Consider the following 14976-nt stretch of genomic DNA (forward strand, 5'->3'; position numbering starts at 1 on the left):
AAATAAATGGATAGATTCTTTATAAGCCCAAATAGTGCCTTACACCCCAAACCATGGCAGGAGACGTCCACATTTACTTTGTACCGTGTCATACGTGTAACACCTGTTGGATGACGGGGACGGGATACTGGGGCCAAAGTAGATCGATAGCTTAGTCAGGGATAAGCAATTAAAATAGCTTTTGTTCGCTTGCTCTAACACGCAGCCGGATTGATTTGATATCGATTTATTTGATTGAGTGATGACCACGAGGTGGTTACATCCAGTCTAATCTCTCGTGCGTGACTCCCTAGAGTGCTTAGAAAAGTAATCCCCATGAACAGTAGCTGAAGAATGTTGTGAAGGAACCAGACATGTACTTTTTGGTTTTGTTTTATTTGGGGATATATCCATTAAAGTCAGTGGATTAAAACTCATCTGTACGTCTTTGTTTTCAAGCAATGGTTGAGCTGAAATAATTCTTGGTTAGTAAGGACCCTTTTTCACTCCTTTTGATTAAGGACGTTCGCCCGAAAGCCTTCCCACCCTCAGATGTTTTCACTTTCAAATAGTGAATAAATCGTGTCTGAATGGCGGGGGGAGGTGAGGTCGGGCTTAAAGAAATTCAATGCCATGTGAGTAGGAAACGCGGAATAACTAAAATGCCCAGATGTGTTTGCTTTGTGTTGCTTGTTTATGTTTTGGCACTTGTTTTCTTTCTTTTCTGAAAATCGAGAGAATAAGTAAAGGGTTTTATCAATTATATAAAGGTTTCCAGTTTGATGAACGAAAAATTACCTAGTGTGACATGCCCTGAAGTCAACATGTCTCCCATGCGGTTTGTTGCTGAACAGCTGAACTAGTGTTCCATTTCCGTTTGTGCAATGCTGACTGCTGACTGACAACTTTTTGATGCTATTTATTTTAAATACCTGGTTTATTTGATTGACTGACTGACTGACTGTGTTGTTGATGAATGGATGGATGGATGGATGGTGGATTGAATGATTGATTGATTGATTGATTGATTGATTGATTGATTGATTGATTGATTGATTGATTGATTGACTGACTGAGTTTTTATGTAGTAGGCAAGAGCCACTTCGATGCTCAAGCGGTTTAAAATTTGCGTTGAAAACTGTTTTTGCCTTTAACAAAGGAAACTTTCTCCCTATTAGAAAAACGGCCGTAATTTTTTTTACAATATGTTGACTATACGGTCTGATTTTTTAACAACGCAAATTTACTTTCCGAATTTCTGTACTTGGTTAACCTCAACATCTACGAATCCCGCTTGCCCTCCCGGCATTCGGTATAAATATCAAACGGTACACCTCATACCCGTTCCCTTTCCTTCAGTAAAAAGTCCATTACATTGTTTATCCCAAATTTCAATTCAAAACGAAAGCCGAGAGGCCCTTGGTACGAGCGTGGCCAACTTCCGCTTTTCCAAGAATTGCTGTGCTCCATTTTCTAAAATTGTGCGCTTTGTGTTAATAAGCCATGGCTCGAGGTAAATGTTTTTTCGACGATATTACGAAGGAACTGGAATGCTCTGTGTGCCAAAAGCAGTTTAGTGAGATTAAAGAACCGAAGATACTAAAATGTCTCCACACCTTCTGTAAGACGTGTTTGGACTCTCTCCTCCGCAGAGGTTCGATGGGGCGTTATTTGTATCCGCTGAACGAAGTGAGTGCAGGCGCAAAAGCTGAGAGAGTTGACTTGGCGGCGAACCTCTGCCAGAAGCATGTCGTTTTCTTGTACATCCTTGTCGTTTTCTTGTACATTGATAGATTTCTCGGTCATCTCTAAATTTGACAGTTTCATTCTTGGCGGAAGTCAGCATTTACTTTGTCTCTACAGTTTGCGGTCGTTAATTTTAAGGTGAGAATTCACAATTTCTAGAAAAAAGCAAAATCGTTTGTATTCGAAGCCCCCCTTGAAACCCGTGGAGAGTGGACTTAGTACATTTCGCTTATTGAAAGTCAACAATAGTCACGAACAAATAATTGCTTTTTCTGGGCTCGAAAGGCCTTTTAGCCTTTTATAACCTTATTTTAAAGACAGTTGTTTCATCACAGTACAGAACAAGCTTCCCGTGAGAACTAAATGCTAATTAAATCACCGAAAGATCATTATAACTTCTTCTGATTAAACTTGTTTACAAGATAAAAATATCAAGTTTGGTCGTTTCGGAGTATAGAAAAAAAATACGCTTTAATTAAAACATTAAGCTTACTTGCTCTAGTCTCTTTTAAGACCGAATCGACAGTTTTTGTTTGGTCTCAGCTGGCAGACGTTTCCTCAATAAATCATTTCTTTGCATGCACTCTTTTATCTCCACACGATCGCCGCTCGTGAAACTTGAATTTCATTCTTGTAGTGATGATTCAAGGCATCACAGCAAAATAAAAGCGTTTTCTAAACAGTCATTATGAGATAAACAAACTTTCCCCGATTTCTAAGCATGTAGGTAAGTTTTCGTGAGTAAATCTCCCACATCGCGCAACATGACAATTTCACAAACACCCGCCATTTTCATGACATTAGTACGCACACCACCCTAGTTACACTCCCCCGGATCGCAGCCATATTGGGCGTGGTTTCTGGCAGAGGCTCCCGCCGTCGCCTTCCACGGAATTTTACGCCTGCACTCCCTTTTCTCAGCGGAGCCTCTGCGGAGGAGAGAGGTGTTTGGAAGCTTGGTTGCGACAGCAGCGTGAAGGAGAATTGAGTTGTCCGACCTGCCGTTATATCACCGAATGTCCTAACAACGACATAAACAGGTTGCCATCTAACCTCTTCTGCAAGCAGTTGGTCGAAATTGTGGAGGCTTACAGCGGACAGGGGCAAGAAGATTCACCGCAGTGTGGGAACTGTGAAGAAAAGAAATCGTTAAAAGTTTATTGTTTTAATTGTAACTGCTTCTTGTGTGAAGATTGTGCCGAGGCGCACAAAAAATGGAAAATCTTCAGGGATCATCATATTAAAGAAATTGGCAAGTTTAACTCAAGAGATGTTCAAGATTACGCCCGGAAGACAAACGTTTGTAGAAAGCATGAAGATGAATTGAGGTATTATTGCGATCACTGCAAAATTTGCATATGTCGCGACTGCGCCATTTTGGAACATCACGACCACAACAAAATTTCCTTTGAGCAAGGGCTTGAAAAGAAGAAGTCAGAAATTTCTGTTAAAATGCAAGAAGTTCAAGTAATGAGCTGTCGTTTGAAGAACCACAAGGAAACCCTGGAGAAACAAAGAGTAAGAGTGGAAAACAGCATCGATCAAGCGACTGATGAAGTCCGCCGAGTCGCTAAACACTTCATAAGTTTGATTCACCAGCATGAATCAACGATGACTGAAGAGTTACTGAGGCGGAAACAAAGTCTTCAAACTGAAGTTTCGACCCAAATGAGCGCCGTGGACGAGAAACTGATGGATATAAATGGCAGCTTGGAATTTGGCAAAGATATTCTCGAGCGAAATAATCTACCTGAGATTTTAAACGTTGAAGAAACATTAGAACGAAGGTTTAAAGAACTTTTATCATCGTCAGATATCAGTCCCATCGAGATGAATTACTTTAAGGTTAAGTACTATCCAACTGATTTGTCTAACATACACAATGAGTTAGGAGGGCTAGTTGTCACAAGTACTGATCCCTCATTATCGATTGCGGAAGGCAAGGGTTTGACAGATGGTTTGCAAGGCAAAGATTGCACTTTTAAAATTGTCACAAAGGATTGGCAAGGCCAGACAACTTACAGTGAAATTGACGAAGTGGATGTTGACATACAGTCGTTGCAGACCGGAAGAGTCGCAAAACCCAGCATAACGGATTCAAAAGATGGCTTCTACGAAGTAACCTACAAACCAGAGGATGCAGGAGATTTCAGCGTCACCATAACAGTTGGTGGCGAAGCTATCACGGGCAGTCCGTTTGGTTTAAAAGTGAAAGAAAGAGCTTCAAAATCCAAGCAAGGAGTTAAAGGCAGAGGACAATCAGCAAGTATGAATACTGAGTTTCATTTGAAATTTTGTCATACAATGGCGCACTCTTTAAAATTTTACTCTTTCTTACTGATATTCTCCTGGGTCACTTTTTCTGTAATGAAAGCTGATGTCCTTGGTGATCGGTCCTTATGGAAGTCACACCCTATCCCCCCCCTCCCCTCCCTCCAGGCATACAACGAATAGGGCATTTGGTGCAAAGAGGGTGGGTAGGGTACTAGGAGATGTTAACCTAAGTGTCACGTTGACACCTTATATCAGGCTATTGGTTTTGTAGGGGACACAAAATTCTCAGTAAGAATATTATTGGTTCGCTTAGCACTTTAAGAGTGCCTGACTGTAACTTTCGAGAATCGCTGGCCAAGCTTGAAAAATCAAAACCCTTGATAATTTGCCTGAAGTTTACTTTTGGGGAACTATCTTCGAAAATATTATTTGAATGTTCTGGAAATTTTTAGTTTTCGAGAAATTTGGAGAAAACGAAATAACGGGTTTTGCCTCATTAATTATGCAAAAATCTCACTCAAAATTAGCCAAGTTCAATACGCTTGTGTTGAAACAGTACGCAACGCTAGAAAGCGAGGTCGGTTTTGAATAAGAGCATAACTCACCTACTTTCTATCAATGGGACCTACGTAAACTTTTGTAGAACTTTAGAGGGTTTTATGGCTCTTTGAAAAATTGACATTTCGAGGACTTCGCGATGAGGCGAAAATTGAGTAACTTTGAAGGTTTAAAATGCATCTTGGTATGTCAGGTATCGACTCGAGAGGAATATTGTGATGAAGCTTGGGTCTTCGCCTTTAATAATACGAAATAAAAAATCTGGGCAATCAATGCACGCGCTGACGAAAACCAAAGTTAGCGAGGCTTCGTTAACAAATTTGCATAATTCGCAACTGTTGAGAAAATGCTATGTTGTGGCGACTCGGTGAAAACATTGACCCAGGCTATCTTCAAATGGTTATTTTACCCCACATTGCATTTGCCTGTTTCTCTTCCTTGTTTAATAACGTGGTAGAAAAGGTCTGGAAAAAAAGTGCGTGATCGGAAAAGAAAATATTCGTCAAATTCTGGTGGGAAATTTGCATAATGCAAATCTCCCAATAAATCTTTCTGCAAAGGAATCGGATTGGGAAGGTTTCGTTAAGAGACTTTTTGACCGAAACCCCCCACATAAAAGGAGTCAAAACAACGTTCAATAATTCGATTTTAACCAATTATTGTCGAATCTCAACCTTTAAATTAATAGTGCCAAACTGATACTCGCTATGGCGTTACCTGCGTCACGTCAGTAGCTGTCGACATGTCTTACAACTCAGTAGTGCCCACAAACCAACTTGTGCTTCGAAATTGCCAATTACAACAACTAGAAAAAAGACCTTTATTTACTGGCATATGAGTGGTTTTGATAAAAATAAAACGTTCAGATGACACTTGAATCACGTTTAAAAGATACATGCTTGTCAAATGAGATGCGAAAGTTGGACATAGGGTCGGTCAAAGTGAATATTTTTAATTAATCAAGTTTGTTTACTGGAATGCATGCTTTTTCTAAATAGCTAGTCCAACCTTCTTCAGTTCGCCTTCGAAATAATGATCACCCAGAATTGGATCAGTCAAAAAAACTCTCTGTTCGTGTTGTTTGACACTGTACCTTCGCAAGCGACTGAAAAACAATGTCAGCTGGCACGCCATATTTTAAGGTAATTACTGGAATGATATATCACACATGCACGGATACACGCTTCAAAACCTGTGTGCCAATTTCCGTTTAACAAAATAATAACTTAGTTTCTACCTACAGTCCACATTGGCTGTAGGGCATGCATTTATCTTCGTCGAATGTCAACAACAGAAACACGGGTATCTCAGTGACACTGTATGCACGCAATGTCTACTGCATACATCACAGGTAGCCGAAGCTCCATGACCTTTGTTTGACCTTTATATTTTGATGTCACGATGAGTGTTACGTAATGGCGTAAATTATTACGGTTTGTATGGGAATTTACGAACGTGTTTTGGAGTCAAAAGTAAAGGGAATGAATTGAACAAAAATTGCTTACCTTGTCCCCTTGATATCTTGCCAGGGTTTGTGTGACATATTTTGGCCATTTCAGTACGATTTCAGCGGGTTTCCGGTTCGCTGCAAATTTCCCTCTCTCTATACGGTATGCTACTATAGATATATATCCCCAAAATCGTGGTCAGTTTGGTACCAGTTTGGTGCAAAGTTAACAACGCGGTCATTATAAAACACGAGTCGCAGACGAAGAACTGCGGACCACGGGGTGGGCATAAAGTTCGTATTAGGATAGGAGGACTATGGACTACGGACTATGGACTGACTGCACGCCCCACAGTTTACATTGGCTGTAGGGCATGCATTTATCTTTGTCAAATGCAGGCCCGTAGCAAGGCTAAAATAACTATGGGGGTTGAGTAAAATGGGTAAACAAAACTACCCCCCCCCCCCCCGCCCCCCGTCCCGTCATCCCAAAAAACAGATAGATTAGGGAGTTTAAGATGCAACGAGAACATAAAAAAGAGCAGTAGATTTAGTAAGCAAATTACATGTAATAACTTTTCACCCGCGTCACACTTTTTGGTACATTTCTTAGCGGTTTTTTTTTTTTAATTACCACGTGAAATTTCCTAATTTCACGTTTAAAGGAGGACGTAAACAAACGAGGACAAATTTTTCTTTCTCTTTTTAAATTTGGAATCGGGCAGCCGGAGAATCCGACTGCAGGAAAATTTTGCTCTTGAGAGGACATATTTGTGTGGCTTTCGACAACGCTCGAATACTAAAATGTTATAAACTAAGGGCATTTTTATTGCTATCAATGAGCGGATGCTTTCACGGTTTGAGATTGCAGTTGGTTGATTTCGATCCATTTTGGTTCTTATTTCCGATTCACAAGGTAGGAGTGCTTCGTTGCCGTTGTATACAAAAACAAACTGAATGAAACTGACAGGTAGTAAACAAATTATTGAAGGATGTGAAAAGGCACTTGCAGCATCAGAGTTTAAGACTGATTGATCAGTGAACATTAATCTGCTTTAATTATCATTTTTTGGCACATTGTTTTTTAACCTCCAAAAATTCTGGGGTGGGGGGGGGGGGACTCAAGCTCCCCCCTGCCCCTCCCCTTACTACGGGCCTGGAATGTCAACAATAGAAACACGGGTATCTCAGTGACACTGTATACACGCAATGTCTACTGCATACATGACTATGTACGACATCTTCATGATTGTGCACGTGGGCTCGTTGGCTGATCACGATCATGATCATCAAACATCCTTTTGCGCATTTAATCACGCCAGTTTTTACCATATCGAACCCTGAGATGAATGCTAAAAACTGAAATGACGGCTCTCTTCAGCGCGTATTAAAAATCCAGCTGTTTCGCTGAGATAAAGCGTGATTTTATGTTTGCACTGTCGATCCTCACTATTTTATTTCCAGTCCTTGTTTTGTTTCCAAAAAAAAAATAATAAAGGGACAAAAACAACTACCGAAACTTGATTTGATACATCTTAAACTTACTGAGAATGAATACAAGAAAGATATGATTTTCAGACTTCAGTTCTTCTTTAACCCCAGTCCGTAGTCCGTAGTCCGTAGTCCGTAGTGCACCGCTTACTTTAGTTTCTCTTCTATACCCAGTCCGTAGTCCATAGTCCGTTCTTTAGTATCTCTTTTACACCCAGTCCGTGGTCCGCCATCATCCTTTGTCCGCGACTCAGCTTTATACTGACCGCATTTGTTGACGTTGCAACGAAAACTATGGCTACTGAAGTGACCAACCTTTTGGGGACATATATAGCAGGATATAGAGCGAGGGAAATGTTCAGCAAACCTTTAAAAACCCACTGGAATCGTACTAAAATGGCCAAAATATGGCGCACAAACAATGGCAAGAGATCAAGGGGACAAGGTAAGCAATTTTTGTTCAATCCATGCCCTTTACTTTCGACTCCAAAACATGTTCGTAAATTCCCATACAAACCGTAATAATTTACGCCATTCCGTAACACTCATCGTGACATCAAAATATAAAGGTCAAACAAAGGCCATAGAGCTTCGGCTACCTGTGATGTATGCAGTAGACATTGCGTGTATACAGTGTCACTGAGATACCCGCGTTTTTGTGGTTGACATTCGACAAAGATAAATACATGCCCTACAGCCAATGTGGACTGCAGGTAGGTTATTATTTTGTTAAACTGAAATTAGCACACAGATTTTGAAGCGTGTATCCGTGTATGTGTGAAATTTCATACCAGTATTTACGTTAAAATATGGCGTGCCCGCTGACCTTGTTTTACAGTCACATGCGAAGGTACAGTATCAAACAACACGAACAGAGAGGGTTTTTTTAATGACCCGCTTCTGGGTGATCATTATTTGGAAGGTCACTGAAAAAGGGTGGCCATTTGTAAAAGCATTCCAGTAAACAAACCTTATTTAATTAATAATATTCACATTGACGACTCTGATCTATGTCTAACTTTCCCACTCAATGACAAGCGTGTATTCCAGTGTCATGTGAACGTTTTATTTTCATCAAAACCGCTCATATGCCAGTAAATAAAGGTATTTTTGCTAGTTGTTGTAAATGGCGATTTCGCAGTTGAAATCGAATTATTAAACGTTGTTTTGACTCCTTTTATATGGAGTGTTTCGGTCAAAAAGTCTCTTAACGAAACCTTCCCAATCAGATTCCTTTCCAGAAAACTTTATTGAAAGATTTGCATTATGCAAATTTCCCACCAGAATTTGGCAAATATTTTCTTTTCTGATCACGCACTTTTTTTGTCCAGACCTTTTCTACCACGTTATTAAACAAGAAAGAGAAACAGAAAAATGCAATATGAGGTAAAAAGACCATTTGAAGATAGCCTGGGTCAATGTTTTCACCGAGTCGCCACAACATAGCATTTTCTCAACAGTTGCGAATTATGCAAATTTGTTAACGAAGCCTCGCTAACTTTGGTTTTCGTCAGCGCGTGCATTGATTGCCCAGATTTTTTATTTCGTATTATTAAAGACGAAGACCTAAGCTTCATCACAATGTTCCTCTCGAGTCGATACCTGACATACCAAGATGCATTTTAAACCTTCAAAGTTACTCAATTTTCGCCTCATCGCGTAGTCCTCAAAATGTCAATTTTTCAAAGAGCCATAAAACCCTCTAAAGTTCTACAAAAGTTTACGTAGGTCCCATTGATAGAAAGTAGGTGAGTTATGCTCTTATTCAAAACCGACCTCGCTTTCTAGCGTTGCGTACTGTTTCAACACAAGCGTATTGAACTTGGCTAATTTTGAGTGAGATTTTTGCATAATTAATGAGGCAAAACCCGTTATTTCGTTTTCTCCAAATTTCTCGAAAACTAAAAATTTCCAGAACAATCAAATAATATTTTCGAAGATAGTTCCCCAAAAGTAAACTTCAGGCAAATTATCAGGAGTTTCGATTTTTCAAGCTTGGCCAGCGATTCTCGAAAGTTACAGTCAGGCACTCTTAAGATCTTCTACATGCAGAGTCAATTCTCTGATCCATCATTTGCGTTCTTAGTGCTAGCAATACAACATTCATTGTTGATCTTTACGATCTTTACTCCCTTTACGAAAGAAAACAAATCTTTTAAGGCGCCATCAACTATAACCAATTCAAGTCTTTTCCGCATTGAATTTCAGATGTACCGCATTGCCCAGAAGAAACGTTGGTATCAAAATGCTACTTGTGCATGAATAAAGATGATTGGATAAGCAATTGCTTTGGAGCCCACTACTATTGTCCCTCGTGTTATGAATATTTCCATCCTGGTCTGTGCCCTCTGTGCAACTTAGTGCTGTATTCAAAAGGGAACCAGCCCACTGGACACATGAGCTGGAGGACTGTCCCAGGCTACGAAGATTATGGTACTATTATCATCAGCTGCAACTTCGACAGGGGCGTTCAAAGTACCACTGTTCTCTTTAACTATGTATAAAGTCTAGGATAAATTTGCTGCTGCGTGTGTTTCTTGAGCGAATGATATACGGTCCAACTATGCCCCACATTGTTTGCTACCCCGATAAAATTGTACTGGCTCTGTGTTAAACAGCCCGGCCCTCGTCAGCAGGAGAGAAGGAACTAACCTTAAAGAGTGTGGTAAACAGCTTGTTATCTAATGGGTTTCCCTTGAATCTTTTCTTCCTACAACTGTTGAACATTGCCTCTTAGGCGTTTCCTATTGATTGTTACTTCTATTTACCTTATCGAAATCAAGTCTAAACCTCTTGGGAAGGACGTTTTCATTTTGCTACTCCAAGGCAAAATAAGGTCAAAAAATGAAATCGCTGTTGAAATAAAGAAAAAAAAAACAAAGACCCTGTGATTGTGACGTTTATATTCTGTACCATGATAAAACTCGGAGAATTGCTACTCCCCCCTGGATGGGATGCTAGTCCATCGCAAATAGAGTGTACCTATCGTGCTCTCCTATGTGAAAAGTTGTAAACAGACGGTGTATTCTGTATTGTAATTAGATCTGCTGTAAATAGGCCAGCCAGTAGGTGTTCAAATACCGACCAGGTTAAGATATTTTCTGTTGCTTTTCAGGTGTGGGTCATCCTAATCCGGGAGTACCTTACTGCTGTTTCTTCTGCACATTTTACCTTCCTGATAACCAAGCAGGGCGCGAGCTATGCATCCTGTTGAGGCTAGCGTTTAATTCTCGCCGGATGTTTACCATTGGGAAGTCTTCCTCTACCGAAGCAGAGAATAGCATTGTATGTGACGGCCTTGAACTCAAAACAAGTTCATGTGGAGGCCCAGCCATGTAAGTACTTAATTTATAATTATAATTAATGTATAATTAACGGCCCTTGAAGTAGTAAATTCACCTTTACCTATTGAAGATTTAATTTAGCTTTTTGACTGATGAGTGGGTTAATGATAACCACGTAGACACATTTTTTTCGGAGTTCGCACTGGTAAATGTTTTCCAGTCACCAACTTACTTACTTGTTTGCTTACTTGCTTCCATGTACACTGACAGTCATTTGAAGTAGTATCAAAACATGCCAATTGCTCAGTTATACTGATCTTGGAACTTCCGAAAGTCTATTTTGAAACAAAATCCTACAATATTAACTGTCTTTCTTTCTCCACAGTGACGGCTATCCAGACCCCGGCTACCTCGATCGATTAAAGACCCAGTTGGCTGAAAAGGGGTTTATTTACAGAAGATGACCCGCCAGAGTCTCATTCTTTAACAACAATGAGAATAATGGGAAGAACTCTGTCTTTAGCTTGATGTAATACTCTGTCTACGTTTAGTATTAATTATATATCGTTGTCATTCCATCCAACTTTGTTTTAATTGGATTAGAACGGTCACGTGTCATGCTTTTAACTCTACCGGAAAAACGCTTTCAATTGTATTCGTACGTGATCAGATCTTGTTCTTAAAAAACTGTGGGAAAATGTGTCATGATCACTGTTGTTGATTCTGTAGAGTTGCTGCAACGAAAAGTGTAAAGTTAATTCTGTATTTAGTTAAAGGTATGACAAAAACTCTTTACTCACATCACTGAAATTGCGGGAAACAGCTATCGAACGAGTGAAAATTAGACGAACTGAAGCAATTCTAAATCAAATTTTAAATAATTAGTTTCTGCTAAATCGTTTTTAACTGATTAGAACGGTCAAACCTCACGGCTTCACATGTTAGGATATTATATAGATTATGAGTAGCTCTGATTGTAATTTTCGAAGTGTTTAAACACCTTTATAGTAAAGGCCTTGATCCGGTTTAATTGGATGACTTTTTCAAAACGGTGGAACAAATAAGGAATCTTCGTCTTTAAAAATGTATCCAGAATCGGCTGCCATTATATAACTAGTATCCGGTCAAGGAGGATCTAAGACTATGATGAATATGATTGTTACGTTTTATAGGTCGTCTTGACTGTGAGCAGTCTCAGTCCTTTGCTCGAGAATCCGCGGGAACAACGTAAAATATTCGAGGGGCGACTCACGCGCGAGCGGCTCAAAGAGCCGGCGACTAGCCCCTCGAATATCTTCCGTTCTTCCCCGCGGATTCTCGAGATAAAGAGAGACTGCTTGCAGTCTATAGGTCGTCAGGCTTATAATAATCCTGCAAAATTTATTAGAACAATGACTAATAATTTCTTAAACTCAGACTGCTATTGGCTCTTCACCCATTTAATAGCAACCGTAAAGTACATTTTTACAATTTAGTATCCATTTTATTGTACTTAATATTAGGATAATAAATGACCTTAGATTAAACATCGTAATTTATCATCACCGCAGCGGTATTGTTACGTCATCGCGCAGAATGCCTGGACATCATGAATTATTCATAACCGGTGAAGTGGCAAATTCGAATGCGTGCGTGCCGTGTAATGGCCTGAATAAGAGAAGGGCCCAAATTAGCCAACTAGGGTTGATAAAACTTACTTTTCGGATTTCCTGGAGTTAGAACTTTAACTTTCACTTTAACTTTGCGGCAGAAGAAGGATGTATCTTCAATTTTAGCCGAAAAGGAAGTGGATATAGAAGGTGTAAGGATTCGCTTTTTGCGTTTAAAAATGGACAAAAATAGGCCATTTTTTTGTATGGGGGCCGTTTTCAGAAGCGATTTTCTGACAATCCAAACGGCCTTTCAAGTTTTCACGCACGACAAATGAAAGATGGGTCTTTTCTGAAACTAGACCCGTTTCAACTTTGAAAATAGGTCGACAGGAACCATTCACCTTTTGAGTTTGAAAACTAGCTGTTGGAGTTGCGTTTGAAGATGGCGCGTCTTGGGTCGAAGAGCTGTTGTTATAAGCACAGGTCTGCATAACAGTGGATGTCAATACTAACAATAGTCTTCTCGAGAAAACCACTTGACTGTAAAATATTCCAATTACCTCGAATTTTAAAAGTGTTCTTGTTGGCACAGCTGGTTCATTCGAAAACCTGTCGCGCAATGAACCAGGAAAGCGAAAACGTAAGCGATCGGGAGCTCTTTTCAGAGCTACTTCGAAAACCCGATCCACCCGCTGTTAATCAATATTTTACCTCCTTTTGTAAACAAAAACAGCCCTATGTTTCACTTCGAACTAAACGGTGAAGCAGTTCTTGTTGACACAGCTGGTTCATTCGAAAACCTGTCGCGCAATGAACCAGGAAAGCGAAAACGTAAGCGATCGGGAGCTCTTTTCAGAGCTACTTCGAAAACCCGATCCACCCGCTGTTAATCAATATTGTACCTCCTTTTGTAAACGAAAACAGCCCTATGTTTCACTTCGAACTAAACGGTGAAGCAGTTTGGAGATGGAGCCGGAGAAGTTTGTGGGCAACCCAGCAAAGTGTTTGCAATTCTACAATCAAGTATTCTGTCTCTCGGCTACCGATTAGCGCAATCTGCTCGGGAGCATGTTGGAAGTACGTTGTTCTGTAACACTGTTACCATCAATACCCTGTAGCTTTTAACGTTTCTTAGCAGAATGTTCTAGTTAAAGCTTCTCTCTTTTTTTTCACAACAAAGAGAATGGTATACGAAGGCACGTATGTGCGCGCTAACTTTTTTCAATAATAAGTAACTCACGATTTTCGCACGACCAGACGGCATTCAAGTTATCGTAGGTTCGAGTGATTTATTTTTTTTGCCGTGGCTTAGCGGAAGGTAAGAGTTGCCCTATGCAAAAAATAGTGTGAAGCTGATCAATCGGTCTTGAAAAACCCCTCGATCTGTTAGACTACTGAAAGTCAAAATACTAGTTTAAAGCACTTATTTAGCCACAGCGCGAAGGTATATCAGAAAACAATAGAAAGAGCATAAGTTCGTCAGGCCTTTGTCTTTTATCTCCGCTCCGAAGTTGATGAGCTAAACGGTATTCCCTGCGAGGCAGTGCGCGCGTAAATTTGGACCAATGACAGTCATTCAGTTTACGCTTTACCGCTAATATTACAGATCTATAATTTTTGCTGTGCAGTAAGTATATGTCCCAAGAACAATAGGCATTCTGCGCGATGTTCTTAATATAATTTGGCCTGATAGCACCCTTTCAACTGTTGTTTTTATCTTGTATAATTAAATTATTCCCAACAGTCATTGCTCTCGGTATTAGTTAATTATAACTCCAAAGCCTTATCGCAAGTGCCTTTATTATTTTGTCATAAACACGGAACAAAAGGTTCCGAGCATTTGTAGAGTGGATCGACATTTTCTCCTTTAAGTTTTTTGCTGCAGTCTGGGGGCATTTGTGTGAAACCATTTCCGATCTCCACCCCCCCCCCCCCCCCCCCTCCTGCAAGCTGAATAAGATGACACTTGTTTTAAGTCTCTATCGGGGTCTGGCGTAGACTATATAAACAATCGCGCAAGGCCGTCAATAACGAGGCTTTCACCCTCTTAACGCTTGAGGGTTACGCCGCTTCGTCCCTTTCAAAACTAAAAATGCCGATTAGGTTGGTTGCGTGACAGCACGCGGAAGCCGGGTATCAATGCACCGCACGCAAAATAATGGCGGCTGAACATTCTACCACAATAACCTGCGAACCTTACACAGCCAATAAGCACGTAGAAAGCCATATTTTTGGCGAAATTCGTCCCTGGCTAACTAAGTTCTGTATGCTAGGTTTGAAGTTTTAGAGCCTTTTTGTTCGTTTTTGTAAGTATTTTTAGGGTTTTCGTACGCTAAGAATTATGGGTTGGGTGATTTACCAGTCACCATCTTTTCCGGTACGGTGGATTGTCTTTCACGTGCCACTGCTGTCATACCTTGAGAGGAGGGTATGGGGAAATCTAATGACCTCAGTACCGGATTATCAATCAGAATGTTTTTGTTTTTTTTGCTGGTAGAAAATGGAGACCAAGTGGAACAAAGTGACTAAGTCTGAACCGAAGAAAAATTTCCGAGATCAAGGAAGCTGCTATTAACTACAAAGCCACCGTGCAACCTACTGCCCT

At 40.2% G+C, this 14976-nt stretch overlaps 3 protein-coding genes across 3 annotated transcripts in view; 2 read left to right on the forward strand and 1 right to left on the reverse strand.

The window, feature by feature from the left end:
- LOC146473640 (uncharacterized) overlaps window positions 1–14976 on the reverse strand; it is a 71949-nt gene that overhangs the window by 40565 nt on the left and 16408 nt on the right. The gene's annotated exons all lie outside the window — the stretch shown is intronic.
- The window catches only part of LOC146473643 (E3 ubiquitin-protein ligase TRIM45-like), a 70111-nt gene continuing 56616 nt past the window's right edge, over window positions 1482–14976 (forward strand). The window contains exons 1-2 of the mRNA XM_085118357.1: window positions 1482–1607; window positions 2670–3991. Coding sequence (XP_084974483.1) covers window positions 1483–1607; window positions 2670–3991 — 1447 coding nt within the window. The 5' untranslated portion in view covers window position 1482. The remainder of the gene's footprint in view (window positions 1608–2669; window positions 3992–14976) is intronic.
- Window positions 9892–14202, forward strand: LOC146473644 (E3 ubiquitin-protein ligase DTX3-like). Its single transcript, XM_085118065.1, has 3 exons — window positions 9892–9970; window positions 10611–10830; window positions 11165–14202. Exons 1-3 carry the CDS (start codon window positions 9892–9894, stop codon window positions 11241–11243), a joined length of 378 nt encoding a protein of 125 aa, XP_084974191.1. The 3' UTR covers window positions 11244–14202.

This window comes from Pavona decussata, unplaced genomic scaffold, assembly GCF_977016875.1.
Source record: "Pavona decussata unplaced genomic scaffold, jaPavDecu1.1 SCAFFOLD_93, whole genome shotgun sequence".
Classification (NCBI taxonomy): domain Eukaryota; kingdom Metazoa; phylum Cnidaria; class Anthozoa; order Scleractinia; family Agariciidae; genus Pavona; species Pavona decussata.

What these genes read in the sequence shown, in the direction of transcription:
- LOC146473644 (XM_085118065.1), top strand. Translation starts at nt 9,892, where the DNA reads ATGAGCTGGAGGACTGTCCCAGGCTACGAAGATTATGGTACTATTATC. An exon ending in CTTCGACAGGGGCGTTCAAA is followed by an intron (nt 9,971 to 10,610) that starts GTACCACTGTTC and finishes GTTGCTTTTCAG; the next exon opens with GTGTGGGTCATCCTAATCCG. An exon ending in TCATGTGGAGGCCCAGCCAT is followed by an intron (nt 10,831 to 11,164) that starts GTAAGTACTTAA and finishes CTTTCTCCACAG; the next exon opens with TGACGGCTATCCAGACCCCG.